At 42.9% G+C, this 19,472-nt stretch overlaps 1 protein-coding gene across 3 annotated transcripts in view; it reads right to left on the bottom strand.

The window, feature by feature from the left end:
- Positions 1 to 16,781, bottom strand: part of pbx1a (pre-B-cell leukemia homeobox 1a) — a 49,885-nt gene extending 33,104 nt beyond the window's left edge. For all 3 annotated transcript variants that reach the window (XM_044022001.1, XM_044022010.1, XM_044022018.1), the window contains exons 1-2: positions 16,023 to 16,781; positions 14,697 to 14,770 (exon numbers count right to left, since the gene is read on the bottom strand). In XM_044022001.1, coding sequence (XP_043877936.1) covers positions 14,697 to 14,770; positions 16,023 to 16,207 — 259 coding nt within the window. In that variant the 5' untranslated portion in view covers positions 16,208 to 16,781. The remainder of the gene's footprint in view (positions 1 to 14,696; positions 14,771 to 16,022) is intronic.
- Positions 16,782 to 19,472: the final 2,691 nt, after the last annotated feature.

Genomic DNA, 19,472 nt, shown 5'->3' with positions numbered 1-19,472 from the left:
AAAAGCACACAGAGCACATCATTACCCGGCAGCCTGAAACGAAACAACCCCTGACATGATGGTCAAACTGTTTGCTGTACTGAAGATCTATGGGTGAAAATAATGGAGAATGTGTTTTGGCTGAGCGTCTCCTAGAAGTGGATCAAAACAGACACTGACTTGGATCTCCGGAAAACGTGCCCTCTCTCCCCATTCGCTCATACACAATCATGGCCTAATGGCTTTCCATTAACATAATTGCCAACATAACTAGTGTTCCGTGTCTGAGAGCCATTCCCCCACTACACGTAAAAAAAAAACAACCAAAAACAGAGAGATGAGAGGAGATGAAATTGAGCCAAACTGGGACCATCCCCAGAAACATGTGGGTGTTCAAGCTGGATCCCCCCACCCCCCACTCTCCTCTTCACCCGCTTTTCAAAGCTACAGCGCTTTGTGGAGACCCCCTGGGAAGGCTCTGGCATCTCAAGGAATGTGATGGCAGAGCATGCGCATGTGTGTGTGTGTGTGTGTGTGTGTGTGTGAGGGCATGTTTGTATGCAGCACAGATAGAGGGTGGAGGAGCGGGAGCCTTCTTCACACGTTGGCCGTTGCCTCAACATTCAGAGATCAGGCCTCGACGCACACTTCACACCAAACACAACCTGCCAGGCAAAATGAAATTCCCATTATTTTTAATTAATCCCTAATTAAAATATATTACTGCACAGATTCCACAAATCTCTCTTAATATGCAAATGTGGCCAATTCAAGGATATTTACATATCATTAATTAAGGCAGGCACATTCTCTTACTCTAATGAGCTGTGGCCTGGCTCTGCCAGGGAAACTAAACGCTGGGCTCAGAAGTGAGTAAGCACAGCCACAGGGGGATGCCAGCCCTCTGTTGAGTCAGGACTATCAGCCGTTAACGGCAGGGTGAAGTAGATGAAAACAACTCTGCTATGCTCCCAGCAAAAAAATCCACCCTGAAACACTTAAACCTATAAAAAAAAACAACTGATACCAGCTATGTAGCTTGTCTCTCTGCATCTAGTTGGCCTTTTTGGTGTGTTTTCCTCATTCCTGTGGATCAAAAGCCAAGTGTAGAGGCTGTGACTTCATGCAGAAGTGTTTCCAGCAGAGCTACGCAGGAGTCTGGTATGCTATCACAATCACTTTCACTATTAATCTGCCTGAATACATGCAAGGAAAGCAACAAGTTCAAACAAAGCGAGGTAAAGTTTGAGTTTTTATACAGAATGATCTTGAAAGTACAGCCGATCAATAATGTCATTATAACCTAAATGAATAAACGTGGAATTGCACCTCTGCACCTTCTCTGGTCTTCGTGGAACATTCAACAGAACAGCCCGCTCCTATTGAATGTCTCGCTAAAATCACTCTGCATACAGGTCCTTTCCACTGCTGCTGCATCGACTAAAACGTCCTAAGGAAAGCATCTAAAATAGAGTTGGACAATAAACACAATAAAATATGTGTAAATATCAGCCGACTTTCAGCGCAAGGAGAGATTGCCTTGGGGTTGACTGTCGCCTATGAAATGTGTGTTTGTGTTCGTCTGTGCTCATCTGATGAGAGGAGCTCGGGACAGAACATGGCGTTCCAAAAACAAGTATTTTACCAACCTGCAATCAACTATTTTTGCCCATGTACATTAAGGATCTGGAAGCCACTTCTACCTCTGCAGATCACTGATACTGTATATAACTGCCCTCTTTGATGATCATATAAGCTATTAAGAGGTCAGCCATCTTGTGTAATCAAACAGTTTGCTAACAAATAATGCACATTGACTTAATTGAATTTTTTATTCTCTCATGGTATATATTTTTGTCTGTACTGCAGTGCACTCAATAAAAAAATACTGCATAAGTAATGATGAATAAAATGATCAAAACCAAAAAAAAGACTGAAATTTGGCATCATTAATTGAATATTATTATTATTATTATTGTTATTTTTATATTATTATTAATAATAAAAATAATAATAATAATAATAATATTTAGGGCAGCCCATAGCCAAGCAGAAACTTGGCTTGTGTCTTGACAGTTCAAATCCCCCCTAGGTCAAGGGTACCCCTGAGCACTGACCATTGCTCATTGTTAATTGGACACTCTAAATTGACCCCAGCCACAGGGGGGCCCACATCCAGTGTATACTCCATGTGCCAGTCCCAAGCCCTGATAAATGGGAGGGTTGCATCAGGAAGGGTATCTGGTATAAAAATCTTAGCGAGGGAGAAGCCGAAAATAAATAAATAAATAAATAAATAATGATAATAATAATAATAATAATAATAATAATGATAATAATGATAATAATCATCTGATTCCAATTATTCAAAACATTTCTATATGTTGGTCTTCATCTAATAATATTCACTGCACTAGAACCAGCAAAACCCATGCTCCATCTGCCACACCTCCACCTTTCCTACGGTACAAGTAGAGTAGAAAGGGAATTGGAGTTTATACAGTAAAGCCCAATAAACACAAAACCAGAAGGACAACTGAATTAAGACACCCAGTGGACAGAACGGCAATCCAACTGTGGCGCAGACTTTAAAAATTATGGACACGTCAAGTTTCGTCTTTATGTTGACGTTGCATGCTCCTGTCATGTGTCTGCATGGGACATGTTGGTAAATGTGTGCTGTTTCAAAAGTACAGTGGGCTAGTGTGGTGGCTAGCAGCTATTTAACAGGGCAGGTGTTAGCATAGCCATGCTGAGCATGTAATCATCACGGGCTACAGTAGCATTACCATGTGATTCAGTACATATCAGATATGACGGTTCACTTAAAAGTCTTTCATTTGACTTTCATGTGAACGCGACTGTTGCGTGAAAGTGCATATACGTCGCTCTCTTTGCCGTGCTGCAAGTTTATTACCACAACTATTTCCATATGACCATTGTCACCTGTGTCTCATGGCCACATAACCAACCTGTGCAAGGCCCACCTACCAAAGTCACACAAGTCTGATTTCAAAAATCAGAATTGATGAAGGATTTGTGTCAAACTGCCCTGAAAAAAAGAAAAATCAAATCTGAGCCACACCAAGGGGAGAAAAAAAAAAAAATCGGATTAAATATGAGTCACTTCAGCCTGGTAATGTGAAATGTGTAGCAGCCGTTGGACTCAGCCATCTCGCTTTATAAATGTGGGGAGGCAGAACACAGACTGACTACCATAACAAATAACAAAACACACAAATGAAGTGTGACTTTTCTGCTCAGGAGTCCATTACTCCACTATATCCTAACACAGAAAATAACTGTCAGTGTCTGATGTTAAAAATCACATTTATACAACCTTTGGCTGCGGTGTGTACAGCACCAGTATCATGTTATTAACTGCACTACCCACTCCTTAATCATTAAAGTGAAAACGTGGAGTGCATCTAATTTTTGCAGAGATCTAACATGGATACTATTCATGAATATCTTGTTGTATTAGGTGATTTGAAGGAGAGTGAAGAAATGAGGTGGGGTGAGATGTACCTTGCTCATCTCCTTGTTCTTTTCCAGCTGCACTAATTTGACACCTTGAGCGTGGGGTGGGGGCAGGGTTAACTAGGTGGGGGAGTGCAAAGACACAGTGGAATTCATTAAGAATAGCAAACCCTCTCTCCCCTCAACCTCCCTCCAACACTAACGACATCAGAGGTTAGCAGAGAGTGGACTCGCTGGGAGATGGGAGGAGACGAGCCGGAGGAGGAGAGACGGAGGAAGAAACCATGAAAGCAGGGCGATGCATGAAATTATAAATATTTCAAATAGAAAATTCAGTGCGGGCCGAAAGACGGCGAACGGCGTGACAAGGTGCAGCTCACGCACACAAAGACAATCCCGCCATCTCAATAAGACCTTGTTTGGCCTGCAGTCCGAGTGTATTTCTACATCCTTTTAACATTCACACAAAATGAAAGTGGTTGCAAAAACTGCCACTTTGCCTTTGACAGTCTTAATGCACTATGATGACATGCCAACAACCAACGGCATACCTTCGAAGAACCCATTTGTGCCGCACTTTTGAGGTTAGATGGAGTGCAATCAGACCTTTTTCAACACTGTGATTACTACGTACGGGCAGAGTAATCTGTGGCTGAGGAATTGGCTGGCTAATGGCAGTTTCACATCGGCTATCTATAGGGACCTTGCAGACAGGTAAAGTGGTAGTTGCAAGATATTGAAATGGCCAGTGCTGCCGAGGATGAAAGGTCTTTTTTCTTTTTCCTTTTTTTTTTTTTTTAAAGCATTACAAACTTTTTTTTTTTTCTCCAGAAGCAGCAACACTAGGTGTGAGAGGAACAGCTTTATCGCTGCAGTCACTTAAAACATTAAACACCTTGCTTTCCTTCACAGCTACTTAGAACATGCAACTCGATTTGAGCGCTGGAGGGAAAACGATAAAGGGGCAAAAAGAAAGAAATGCTCATTGAAGTTGAGATGAAATCCTTGTTGAGACAGTGTCCTGGGACCTTTCAAACGCTCATTTCCATTTATCTACCAGTGACACGTTTCATGACGTACTCTCCCTGGCAAACTATCTGACTCATAAATCCAATTCAAGCCTATTATTGTAGAACCTTTAAAGCTATCCTTCATTAATGTTAATGAGTTTTTTTAGTGGAGGCCAGTGGTGGTTAGGACTACATGGCTGCTTTCCCAAGCTTGTTTAACAGGCTTCAGACAGAGATGGATGCTCCGCGCAGTCCGATAGGCTCTCTGAGCCATCTATCACCCACAGGACCCACCCACAGAGCTCGGGCTCCATAACAAAGGGCAGGCAGGAAAGCTCCTGATTGACAGCTTTATGTGTGTGGTGGCTATAGTCAGACAGCAGAGAGCAGACAAGGTATCTGTTTGTGTCCTCACTGTTGGCCCCCTTTTCTGAAAATGAGTTGTGAAGAACAGAACAAAATAATGAGTGAGCAGGGGAATCAATCAATATGCCGACACGCGAGAGATAAATGAGAGAATCAAGTACACACAGAAAACATCCCTAATGCTGCTGAGTAGGTACAAAACTAATCAGGCAAATGAAGCTGCCCAAGCAACGTTAACGGTGGCAAGCAGTGTTAAGCATAAACAGTTATTATCATAAAGATTATTACCCTTACACCTCCAGACTTACTAATTAGTGCGATAAACAGCCATATTCCAAAATGTATGGCGGGAGCGTGCAATAAAACCAGCTGCAACATGTAAATACAGACGCTCAAGCACACGATGACACTAATAAAGGGATAACGCACTGTTCTGCAGGCACTACATTCTAAAACATTAAAAAACATTAAAATCTATAATCATATAAAACATGTACAAGCATAAACTGCTTCGCCGCTGCCACGGCTGTAATAATTTTACGAGAGGCCACAGTTCCTCTCACGGCTGTATATATTCCTGAAATGCAGACAAAAAGGAAAAAGGGGGGGTTGAGTGGGGGTTCAGAAGAGACACACTAAATTTGGACAGTAAGTAGTATCACCCCGTCGGCGCGGTACACCGCACATTCGCAACGCCCCATTTAACCACACACGGCGCTTCCCTCTACTGCCTTCATTTGCATACTTCAGCGGGGCCCTGACAGATGAAGACGGATGGGGCAAAATCAGCCTCACTGAAACAACTGTTTTATCAAGGTTAAACTATCCAAGAAGCTCTTAACCCTCGCGCCTTTATCACACTACAGCTCTCCCAATATCAATCTATCAATATGATCTTATCGGCAGGGAAAGGGGCTGGATGGGGTGTGTGTGTGGGGTGATGTGGGGGGTGGTGTGAAGAAGACGCTCTTCATAAACTCAAGTAATAGGAACATAAAGGAATTTTATGTGTTTAGGGGAGGAGACTGCTAAACACGGTGCTGAAGGACATGTCCAATAAAACAGGCTACAAGGTGGTGCCGGCAATCCAAATAAAATATAATAGAAGAACAGACACTCGGCTCAAGGCGTGAGAGGTGCGCGCGGAGTCGCGGGGTCGTCGATTCATATCTTGTTAGCGGCTGGCGAAAGCATGAATAAACGCCAAAGCCCTCCTTGAACAACAACGAGGCTCAATGTGAACTTGAACACGGCGCCGACGCGCACTCTGTCGGCGAAGGTGCCTTTTGTTCTGAGCAAGCGTGAAACTTTACAGTCATCAGGTCACGTGGTGCCGCTTGTTGAGCTCGTCAGTGGCAGCAACTTCCCATGTGGAGTGTTGAAATTCACCTTTGTAATAATATCTGCCAGTAAAAATACACATGTTGTCATAGGTTCCCTAAGTAAACACAGAACCAACATGTCCGCCTTTTTTAATTCATATGCCTGCAACTTAGTAAATTACAGTCCCATCAATAGATTATAAAGTGCTTTATTTAATGACATGTGGTGGTTCTGAAATGTTATTTTTTTTAAGCTAAAAAACTTAAATGACTTTACAAGCATTGTATAATGCACCTCTATGAGTAAAAGGAGCCACTGTCTAATCCCAGTCAGCAGACAGCAGCAGGCAGTGAGTCACTGCGACCTGCCATCGCGGTAATGGCGGCTCCGGTAGATGGCGGAACACACAAATTGGTTGGCGGATTCCTCGGGAAGCTTCTCTCTAACGCTCAAGCAAACATTTTGTGTGTGTGTGTGTGTGTGTGAGTCTCTCTTCAGATTGGCCGTCTGACTGACAGTCTACTGAGTGACACGCAGCCGCACCAAACACATGGGGAATGGATCTTAGCCCACAACTGTGGCTGAGCAGAAATCGTCAGTCAATAATAGTGGTGATGTTAGTGGTGCTGGCTGCATGGCTGTGACATCATGAAATTACAGATATCCTAATGGCCTTTCAAAAAAAAAAAACAACAACAAAAAAAAACCCACTGATGCTGATTATGGGCTGTGTGATTTCTCTGTGGATTGTGATACTTAGCGCTGTAGTTTATAATTTAGAAAAACATAGAAATTTCCCTTTCTACAATATGGGGCCTTTTATGTAAAATGAAAATTGTCGTCTTGTTTAAACTGGTGCACTTGCCAAATGCTGAGATTGCACTTGCATAAATTAAAATTGCATAAACAACATCTGCTTTACAAGAAACAAAATTATAAAAATAAAGAAAAATGACACTGACTAACCGACTTTAAAATAACATGTTTCTGTTTGTTTTTGGCATTTTCTTTTTCATTTATAAAACCTTTGTTGAAAATGTGGTTTTATTTCTGAACAGCTGTTCTATCTAAAGCTTCTATAGCGGACCCATAATGCCATGCAACTACACTGGAAAAAGCATGTACAGGGGAAGTAAATATGGGTTATCATGTTCTGTGGCGCAGCTTGTAAAACAAGAAAACACTAATCTCACACTGGGCCAGTAATAAATCATCACTATTCTATTTTTGTGAAGCAAAACAGCAACGTCTCAGGTGTTAATGTCATATTGTGCAACCCTTGGTAGTTCTGCACAGTTAATCAAAAATATTATTGAAGTTGCAGTAATATCCAAAACAAAACATTCTGAATTAAGAAGCCACAGAGAGGGTGTATATATGAGTTTAATTCTGTCTATATCATTGAGCTTTAACCTTTTCTTAGAAGATATTAGTGAACTTTGCCGCGATACAACAGAAACTAACACTGCATTGCGCGTAAAACACACAACACAACACATCACCGATACTGCACATACACCCTCATGTATACACATGTCGTTTGAGCAAACTACCTAACTAAAAGAGCTAAACTTTTGGTCTTTGAAGGGTAAAAGCTTCGTTAGAAGTGGCTTGGTAATAAATGAAGAAGAGTATATAATTTGCTGATTATGCTCAAGTAGAAAAAAGAAAATGACAGCAATTAACATAATTTCAGTGGGAGTTAACTGTCCAGAACTAACACCACCAAAGGCAAGCTGGCAGACAGAAGGCACAGAGGAAACCCACAGCTTTCACTCTCTGAGATGGGATGTGGATAGCTACAGTACAGTGAACCAGCAAGGAGGCGTCACTGTGTTATCAATCCTCATTGCTGTTACTGAGGAAAAAGTGTTTACATGTTGTATCTTGTTTGACGTCACGATTGGGAGCAAACATTGCAAGATTTGGCCATTTCGCCATCAACCACAAAATCCAGAAATGAGGCTTTGATGTACAGTTCAACTACAAATGTATCCCGGCTTGGATTGAGCAAGCACACACGTTCTTGAGTGTGATTTGGATTTAACGATCTGTTTTCTTTCTCCACACGTCATCTGCATTTGCAAGTAAAAATATCTCACCCCCCCGTGGCAAGTTTGACTCCTTAATTGTTCCTCTTGATAAAGGAGCAAATAACACACGTTCTGATCAACATCAGGGTGCGTTTTGTTGACATTTCCTTGCCTCATACGTGCAGAGGACTCCATTTCTGCCTGAGAGCAGCCAGCACTACTTCAGAAGCAGATTTTTAAGTGCTCTTATCAGCCTTCCTGAGATGGTCTTTCCACTGCCAAGAGCCAGGCCAAGTGCTGACCTCTGCTAACACTCCTGCTCTCGCCCACTGTGTTAAATGCTACCTGTGGTGTCACATCTGCCCTGGGAAGTGATCCAAAACTGCAGCACCCCGCGTCTCTATGGGTCCCACAGAATTAGCAGCTGCAATCCCGAGAGACTGCCTGTCTGCCTATTTCTGCCCTTCCAACACACTCACACAGCAGATACCACACACTGCACTGAAGACTGCCAGCGTGAGGCTGTTTGATTTTGCAGCCACAAAAAAACAACCCTTTGTGTGGCTAAATTTATCATCGCTCCCCGCGACAGTATTTGTGTCTTTCTCAGCAGTTCAATATCTCTTCCCTCTCTTTCACTTTGAGTGTGTTTTTGTCGGCATTGTTCTTCGTCTGTGTCTCTACCTTCCAGCGAAGGTGCCGAGGTTACCAAGGCTCATCTGTGGCCCCTTTGTCTCTCACGCAAACGGCAAGGTTTATTAACATAAATTAGAATAGCTCACCAAGAGAGTACCTTGTCGCCATGGGTTACCCACAGCAACCTCTCCTCCTCTCTAAATCTACCTGATTGTGTGTGTGTGTGTGTGTGTGTGTGTGTGTGTGTGTGTGTGTGCTTGCGAAATAAAGAAAGAGTAAAGGGCGCGAGGAAGAGAGGGGGAAGAGAAGGGAGAGGAAGAGAGAAAGAGAGAGAGAGCACACTCCCTTGCATCTAAATGTGAAACTACTCTGAGATGGGGGACACATCCACACCCATCTCTCCCCTGTCCTGATTAAAATAAATGGTGCTATCTGCACTGCATGACTCACTACACCATGGCATTACTATCAGTAATTGAAACATCCAATCACGACTGAGCCATCAGCCTCACTGCTCTTCCCCATCTGACTTTGTGGCACCTGATTGAACACCCCACTGTATGTGAAGTAAAACAGGAGATGAGTTTGTTCGGAGAAGAGGAGACAGGAATAAAAAAATAAAATAAAATAAAAATACAAACACCACTTCAACAAGGCTGCGATTCATGTTGTTGTTGTTGTTGTTGTTGTTGTTGTTTTTACACAACTGTGTACAGTATATACATTCGTGTGTGCAAGTGTATGTGTCTCTCTCCCCATCCTGAGCAGATCTCCATGGAGAGTCAGGCAGCAGCCTCATTGATTGGTGTTGATTCCATCTGGGCAGCGAGCAGCGACTGACAGTGGATCTAAGCTGCTGCGAAAGGCAACCATTAATCTTGGTCCCGTTTAAGCAGCATGTATTAATTTATGTCATTTTTACTAAGTCAGCCGGGGAAGAGCGCTTGCCATTTTATGTTTGACTGTTCATCGAAGTCGGAGCAGAGGTGGTGGTGGTTTGGGTGTCTGTGTGTGTGTGTATGTGTGAGGGGGGGTGGTTGTCCTTTGTAAAACTCCAGCACGCTGCCAACACGCCACTTACATCATAGTGGCCGGTTGCCAGAGAGATGAGATCCCACACCTCAAATTAAAGGCTTTCAACTGTCGGGGCAGCCATCTCAATGAAAGGGCGCAAACGCGTTCTAACATGTACGATTTATATTTGAAGTAATTAATGATGTCTCTTATGGAACGTGTGCATGCTCCCAAAGAGATTTAACACGGGGAAAAGTGATAAACTGAACAGCAGTAATATTCAGAGGTAGTTGCAGTCATGTGCAGTCGGAGTCCCACGAACATATCAGTAATAAGATCTGCAGGTGTTTCAATCCAACGATATGAGAATATACGCGTCCACTGGTCCTACAGCGTGAGGCAATTCCACAAGACCGTGGAAAATCCAATCAAATCCAAACAGCACCAATAAGAAAAACAATGGCTGGGGCAATCGCAACTGCAATAATGTCACTGGAGCTGTTTTGTAGACAGTAAAAGCTGCGCCAGAGACAAACATCTGATAAAAAAAAGAAACTCCACTCTGCCATAGAGCAAATTTCCTCTCTAAAGCAATTTTATATTTGATAAGTGGGAAGGCATTCTTAACTTAATGGATCGGAATATGATCTCTGTCAGAAAACTAAGAACACAGCCTCGTATAAAAGCCCAGCGTGCAGAGCGGCCAGTGCTGCTACATCAGATAACTAAATTGGAACGTGCAGGAAAAGAAACTATTGATAAAGACACAATGCGTTTACGCTGCATTTGAATGCGGGGGCCTGACGGATCTCAGACTCCTGATCTCTGTGTCGTTCTCTATCTTGTCATATCTTATCATATCATATCACAGGAATGTGAAGTATGAAATGCATGGGTGTAAAATCTAACAGGAACACACACACACACACACACACACACACACACTCGCCATATGACAACACACAGACTATGACCATTCTACAGCCAGATATGATATCACGGCTAATTACTACTCCCACCTCAGATATACACGGCTGTAATTAGCCTCTTAAAACATGATTAACATGTCTCAATTAAGCCAGTCAACATTTGCATAATATATTAGCCGTCCTAATTGCAAGTGAGTTTATATCAGCGGACAGGGAACAGCAAAAAAAAACCACAACTCACTGTTGCTTCAGAAGTGCGCCGATAATGCAGAGAAAATAAATATGAATAGAGGAACTGTCAGTGGATGAAAAGGGAATCCAGTCTATTTATGTAAGGCATAACTCACTTTAAAAGCAAAGCTAAACTTACAATCAGCACTTCCCCACCCAGACTACTAATAAAACTATATTACATGTTTATTATTTTTCACTTAGATGAACATTTGTGGTCAGTGGAGGTAGACTTCTCCTCCACGCCCGCAAATCAAAGCCTGGCAACATTCTCTCAGGAAAACTTTGCACTCATTTCAAAGTTATTTATTTGAAGTTATTTATGAGGGAACAGACAGAGTCCTGTTCAGCCGTATTTCCGTGGAAACTAAAAACATGGGGGATAAACTGCTGCTTCTGCACTTCCAAGCCGGGGACAGATATACAGTCTCCCTGCTAGTGCGGGGAAACCAAGGACATAGCCATTAGTTTCAGGACAGCGCCACATTGGAGACTAATGCCTCCATCTGTCACTGGAGATGAGAGGAGAGTAACAAAGAGAGGCAACACTAACCCCTGAACTCATCATGGACAGCCATGTCAATTAAATACTGAAAAACAGCAGCACTGGGAGCCATATAGTGACCGGTCCATGCTCTGCTTCACGGGAACTCAACTCGTTCCTCCATCAACATTTAATGGTAATAGTGCGCCGATTAACACGGATGTAATTTGACGGTGCGCACACCTTTGCAGCTCCAGCATATTAACTGAATCCTTAGCTGACGAATTTGATCATCTTTAATTTAATCTCTTCAGGCATTTTCATATTGAATGCAAATATGTCTGGACACTTATTCTCAAATAGAAACATTTGCTGCTCCTCTTGCATAATACGGTAACTTAAATTAAAGGGGAAAAAAAAACAAGCAGACGAATCATCGATAGAAATTGTTTTTCTATTGTTCTTTCTTGCCTTTTCTGCTTTTGTGCCACTGGCGACAACTACTGTATATGCAGGAACCTCGGGAAGTGACCAGAGCACAACTGTGAATATGTTAAGTCCTGACTGATTCAGCAGGTCTCCGGCTTTGATGAAGTTCAATGCATTAGCCGACTGATCACATTAGTCATGCAGGAGCTCTCCATCTGACCCGAGCATGCATGGAGGTAATGTGAGGCTGTTGACACAGAGTGGCCTGACGAAACAGTCCCAGGGCCAGAGATAGAGAGAGAGAGAGAGAGGGAGAGAGAGTGAGAGAAGAGAGTGGGTCTGAAATCTGACACCCAGAAACTCTGACTTGGTGTCTGGCTTCTCTTACTTAGTCAACCTGTACGTGCCAGCTTCCCTCGCCGTAATGGTTCCACACAAACAAAGCCGCTGTCCGACTCCCCTCACAGGATGTGAATCAGTGCACAGGAAAACAAATTCTCAAGTGCTCTCAGGAAATGTAGAAACAGTGATGAGAGTTTAAAAAAAGGAGCGAGGGGCCAGGAGACGGGGCAAACGGCACCGTGAAATACAACCCCGGCTGCCAAAAGGAACGTCTGCGAGTGGTAACACAAGCCTGCGCCCCGGAGTTTTCCATGAGCCAGCGTGCGAACCCGAGCTTGTTTAAGCTTGCTAAATACTCTCCCACTGTGACACAAGCCCAACCCCAGCACACATACACAGGCAGCGGGGTGGGCCGGGGTCATCAGTTAAGGCCTGCTCGAGCCGCCATTGGCATGTGCCGTGTTTGTCAGCTGCTTATCAAGTGGACCGTCAGTGTCCCGTATTGCTGCTGTCAACCCTGTCAACACTCGCGCGCCAGTGATACGACACCAAGTGGAGAGGACATATGAACAACTACATGCAACAAATGATGTATGATCTAAAGAGATGTTTCCACTCGTCGGTAAAAAGGTTGAGGGGAGAGCAGCTGCTGCTGCTGCTGCTGCTGCTGCTGCTGCTGCTGCTGCACCGCACAATCCTCCTGCTTGCACTTCTGCTCAAAGACACTCCGACTGCAACAATGTAAGAAAAAAAAAAGCACGGAGAAGCTGACTCTTTATAAGGAATATAAAAAAAGACCTGACAAATTACAGGCTGTACTCCACTCGCATATACACTGCACTCAGCACATTTGGCTGTAAATGCCATGGTGAAGGTTTGAGTCATTTTCTCTGTCACTGCAGTGAAAGGATTTTCAGATTTTTGTCTGCACAAACCTCCTCTGGGCGAAGATGAGCCGCAGCTCTGCTCTTCACATGCAGACAGTAAGGACACTGCTATTAAGCCCTCTCTCACAAATTGCGTTGTTTTGGTTTTTTGTTCCCCCCCCACTTTTAAACACTTTTCTGCCTTTGAAGAAATAATGTGGTTATTTATAGAGTGCTGAGATGTGCGCTGTTTAAGTTAAAGTGAAAAATACGATACATTAAAAAGGGAGGGGGGAATAAAGCATGAAATGAAATATGTTCATTTCCAAACTTGGTCTTCAACGGAGGGGAAGAGAATTTGCAGAGAGTGGGAGGGGGTGAGCGGGGGGCGGGGGTTGCTCCCATCAGACACTCTCTGGAAACCTGGTTGCCAAGAACGATGGGAAGAGAGGAGAGGCAGGGGGAAAAGCCAGGAAAAGGTCCAAGTCACTTTGTTCTTCTTTTTGGAAACGAACTCTGGTTGAACCCAGGGAGACGCCAGACAGTTTACAAAGAGCCAGGCATTACTCTCTCACTTCTCACTTTCCGAGCCTCGCGATTTAAAAACAGGGCCCCAGCCTACGACAGCTCCCACCTCGCAGACCACACTCTTTAACCTTTATAAATCTGATTAAAAAACCCAAGGTATCTGCTCCTTCCTTCTGTTTGAAAGTGAAAGCCGGTGCCAATTTCTGACTCACGAGAATGAAATGTCAGGGAATAACATTTCACGTCGAATTAAGGAAAACGGTGTTGCCTCAACGCGAGGAACCGTGTGTTTATTTTCAACCGTCGACACGGCCGCGATGCAACAACACCAGACACAGCGACGAGGCCCTCCCAATAATCTCAAGCCCTGCTTCAAAGTTGTGTTCCCACAGATAAGGTTATATTGGAGATTTTTTTTTTTTGTTTTATTTCCTCCTCCTTGAAAAGCGGCGCTCTGTCCTCGTCCCTCAGAGAATATTCGCAGCCTTTCATCATGTGAGACGCTCTCCTTTTAATCGGCTGTTAACCGAGTTTCACACATTCCTTTTCATGACTTTGACCCCCGTCGCAAACATAAACAGAAAACCCCTCTGACCTGCCTCTGCATGTAAAACAGCTCACTTAGCAAACACCAGCGAACTCGGCCAAAGAAAACAGACAGAGAGAGTTTGTGTGAGTCTGTGTGTGTGTGTGTGTGTGTGTGCGTGCGTGTGCGAGTGTGGGGAAGGGGGTTAGAAAAGCCCAGCCCCAGAAAGGCCCAAACCTCGGCATGAAAACACTCCTGTCCAATGACGGCACTTCATCTAGAGCCAGAGCGTTTCACATGCATGCTGTGTGACTCCAATCAGGAAGAACATGTTATAAATAAACAAAACAAAAACTTGTTGGTTTGTTTTTTTGTTGCTATGACATGTTTCAGTCTTTGCACCGTAATCAATGTATAAGATTGTAAATATTCGTAGCAAACACCAGTTACAAGTGAGACCAACAAAAAAAGAAAAGAAAGGTCCCGTCAGTTAGAGACAAACTGTAAAAACTGAACTCACCTGTTTTCTCCTTTATTTCACACAAGACATTGAAGAGGGCAGGTTTCATTCTGTGGCAGTTCAGTGCATGTTTCCTAAGAAAGAGGACATCACAGGTCTTTCCAGATCAATCTTCTAACAAGTGGCAACAGTCATAATCGTACAGGGCATCCTGAAGTCACACAACAACATCATCACAGAGACTCAATTTTTCACAGATTTCCCTGCTGTTTCTGCCTCTTATTTTCTCTGCTGTCACAAACAGGTGGAGGTCGACCGATTATTCTGTGGAAGATGCTGATCTTCAGAAATCAGTGCAGCCGATGGCAATTTGTGGATACACTTGGCCAATTTCCCTTTTTTTTTCTCCCCTCCATCTGATAAAAATAACACTTTAACATAAATGACATTAAAATTGTTGAACAACACTCATAGTGTGTGTCCAATCTGCACTGTGATGCACTGTCTTGTATTTTAAATGAAAAATAATTTATAAAGCAAATATTTTAGTTTAGTTTTGGTCACCATCAAATTCCACAGACAACAGGAATGTGTACATGTACATCAATAAGTGATAAAGAGACGACTCATTAAAAATTAATCACTGATGTTGATTATTTAAAATGGCAAAAAAAAAAAAAAAATCATTAATTGATTGGCTCCACTGATTAATCGGTCTGACTGTAGTTGAGCTGAAGTAGAGACAGTTGTTCATCATGTTTGAACCAAATCCACTGGTTTTAACATAACTGGTCTGGTAACACTCAGAATTAATGTGCAATAATAAATCCATCCAGTGACACTTGTGACTGTAACGTGACTCAAATGTACTTTGCATCATATTTGGTTATTATTATTATTATTATTATTATCGTTAATAGTGCAAATGGTTACAACTATGCAGGAGAGAGGATCTGCAACATGTTCTCATACATGGTTACAATCTGATCTCTGTGAGTCAGAGAGAAACTGCCGCTCCACATGAGGAAAGATCCTAATCTTCACTCACCATGCAGTAATTAATAGTTTTGATTCAAATGTAAGTGAACGTAGTAGTTTTAAAATAATTAAATCTACACAAGTTCGGTGTTGTTGTCTCTTCAATGGACGTGAACTGCTTTCATTTCTTGACACAACCACACTGTCTTTATTGTTGTTATTATTATTATTATTATTGTTATTATTATTATTATTATTGTTATTATCGATCCGATCCACTCTAAATCCTCCGCTCAGATTTACAAGTGTTTTATTATTATTATTCTTATGATTGTTATTATTATTATTGCGTGTGTGTGTGTGTGTGTGAGAGGTACAGAGAGAGAGTGTGTGTGTGAGCAGCCTCACCTCGCCTGTGCTTCGTCTAAGCTTTGGTCTGTGATAGTCATTATTTGCTGTAATATGTCTCCGATGTCCTGCTTTCTTCCCTCTCCGTCCGTCCCCGCCGTGCCATCCTGCATATGCTGCGCCAGGCCGGGGTGTCCGGCCATGCCTACCCCGTGGGAGTGCATCAACCGAGGCTGCTCGTCCATCCTTGACCACGGTCCCTGCTGCCTCGCCTCCAACTTTTTTCTTTCTTTTCTTTTTCTTTTTTTTTTTTTTAGATTGTGATACGACGATGAGTACGAAGCAGAGAAAATATCCTCGGGAATTCCTGTGGATTCCTCTGCGCCTCTCTCTCTCTCAGCCCCGGCACTCCTCCTTTTTTCCTTGGTAAGCTTTTCTGGATTTGGGAGGAGGGAGACTGACAAACCCTGTCTCTGCTCTGCTCTCTCTCTCTCGCTCTCTCGCCCTCTCTCTCTCTCGGTCTCTCTCTCAGCTGGTTGAGGTGAAATCTGATCTGAATCGCTGCTTTTGGCTCTGGCCACTCCTGTGCACTGCTACAGCAGGGAAGAAAAAAACAGGATTGAACATTAAAGGCTCCTAATCTGATTAAAAGTGGAGCGCGCCGCTGCGCTCCTCTTATATAAAACCTCCGATACACTCGCAAGCTTCGTGCGCTAAAACGCGCCTAAGTCGCCAGCTTAAGTTGTCAGCGGAAGCTTTTGGATACAAAGTCACCACCAACTGTTATTGTTTCGCTTATGTCTGGTAACTGACTCATAATCAGAGTATGGATGAAAAAAAAGCCCCCGCCCCTCGAGCCACGATTGGAGAAGAAGGAGCGCGCAAGTCCCACCTCGGTCCTCTCCGCAAACGTCAATCATCCTCCTCGGGAAGGTGGGACACTATAATAAACATAAAGAGATGTGACCGGGCCGGGTGGCAATACAGTGATGGATAGAGAGTGAATATGTAGCCTAATAAATAATTGTGAGTGGCAGCGGAACTCTAACCCTACAGGACAGCATGGTGGTGCTTGGAAAAGACACTCTGTCACAGAGACGATATATTTTCCCGCGGAATATTTACATCCATGCAATCAGTCAGAGGCATAAATAAATCAGGGTGAATTTATTTGAGCATGCAGCAGTTTGAAGGAAGATTCTTTGATGATGTAACACAAACAGCCAGCCTTGAATTTAAACTTCCTGACACTCCTGGGCATCAAACACGCAGCGTGTGATTGGTTGTGGGTCTGCTTTGATGTCGGAGGGCGTGTGGCTGAGATGTTTACTGGCCACTAACTGCCAGATTCATATGGCACTGTTTATGTGTCCAAAACTAACCTCACAGACTCTAATAATATAGAAGACACTCACTGACCACTATTTAAGGTACACAAGTGGCAACAGTGTGGTCTGGTGCTGGCTGTTCAGAATAGCTCACGTGTAAATGGGTGATTATTTATATTATTGACAAATGATACAGTGACCAGCCTGCTCACTGTCCTCTGACCTCTGGCATCAATAAGACATTTTGCCCACAGACCTGCTGCTCGCTGGATATAGTCATTCTTCTAACATACAAATCCCACTAGATCTGGCACCAACAACCGTGACACTTCCAAAGTCACTTCAATCACCGTTCTTTCTCATTCTGATGCTAGCTTTGAGTTCCAGCTGGTCTTCTTGACCAGTCTACACACCTATAGATGTATTGAGTTGCTGCCATGAGGTCGGCTGAATAGCGTTAACAAGCAGTTAAACAGGTGTACCTAATAAAGTGAGTGTATAAATAATAATAGCCATTTTTGTGGGCGGGGGGGTTTGGGTTGGGACCTCCCACTATTTGGGGAAGGATGTGTTGCTATAGCTCATGTGTTAAAGAGCATCTTTGTTTCTCCTCAGTCAGCAAATAAACAGATTTTGACTGTATTGCAAGAAAATAAAGCGCTTAAATTGCTCTCATGTGCCTATACCCTTATCTTAATTGACTAATTTTAGTCTGTCGAACACGTCGGTATAAGCATGTCTGTACACGTCGGAAAAATAGTGAACGTGTATAGAATTTCCTGACGGGGCGCCAGTTGATTCAGTTATAGTTACATTTGAAGGTAAAAAACAAAACAACTGGCCTTTGGAGTAACAAAGAGTTTGCCAGTCCACTGCAGTCTAATCCCGGCTTCTGCTTGAGGCATAAAAAAGACAATATCTCTCACTCTGCTGCATCAATATTGATCCTTTTTCAACGGATCCTAATTAGTCTGACAATTTCATTTCATTTCACTTCAGAGGCCACTGCACAAATGCCAAAATGCTCTGGTTACACCAGTTGTGAACATTTGCAGGTTTACGTTGAGTGATTATAATGAAGAACCACTGAAGTGATGAGTCAGAAAGCTAAATATGTCCTTAGAACATTTGTGCATTTAATATTTTTTTGTTTGTTTGTTTATAGATCAAATGTAATACCATTCACGAAAAAAAAAATCAACACCTTGATTGATGTTTAAAATAAGTGTTCACGGCAGCTACATTGCAATAATCACAAATTAATCTCCAATAAACACTTAAGGATTCAAACACCATTATGGATATGCTGCAGTTGGAGTCTGCTCTGCGCTGTATCCAAATGCTTCCTCCTCCTTTTACTGGCCGGACAGAAATCGATCAGTCAGTTTTCTCATTACGTGCTGAATAGGGAGGTAGGGCAGTAATTGTCACAAGGGGCAGGGTGAGGTTGAGGGTAGTGGTGGTGATAATGTCTGAAACTCAAGAGCTGCAAGACGGCGCAGCACAGTCCCGCAATGGAAGTCTGCAGTTCAACGGCCACGGCGCTTAATTCAATTCTACATTTTAACCGTGTCATAATGACAGAGGATTATTTTTGTGTTGTCGACCCGACGCAGAGGATGGTGTTTCAGCTGTAGACATGCTAGGATTTTTCTTTCTTTTTGTTATACCCTGTCATTTGTCTACACACGAGTGAAAATAAAACCCAACTGTGGTCCAAATCCTGACCTCTGCCATCAGATCTGAAAATCATTGATAAGCATGTGACCTGACCAAAAGAGTTAATTCTGTTTCCCATAAGTCCACGTTTATTCCACTGTTTGGCACCGACTGGCAGAAATGACCTTATTACTTGCGTGTTGTTTTTGGAAAGTGAACTCGGGCTAGAATAAATGTGGCTGTGATTGCTATATTTCTGAAGGGGGAAAATGTAGCGAAATAAAAGACGGCATTAATACGGCATTAATAATCCCACAAATAATCAGAAGTGGGATTTGATTATCATTGCAAAATAACTGGTGTGTAAATATATTTGTATAAAGAGTCAATGTTTTCCTCCAGAATTTTCAGAGACTTTAGACGTTGACACCAAAACATGTTGAGTTTGTTGAGTTGTGCCATGTTTACCAGTGAAGCTGCTCTGATAATTATGCAAGGACACACAAATGTTAAATATTATAAT

Source organism: Solea senegalensis, linkage group LG1 (assembly GCF_019176455.1).
Source record: "Solea senegalensis isolate Sse05_10M linkage group LG1, IFAPA_SoseM_1, whole genome shotgun sequence".
In the NCBI taxonomy this organism is placed as follows: domain Eukaryota; kingdom Metazoa; phylum Chordata; class Actinopteri; order Pleuronectiformes; family Soleidae; genus Solea; species Solea senegalensis.
Note: the sequence above shows the minus strand (reverse complement) of the source record. Positions and strands in the feature narration are given on the sequence as shown.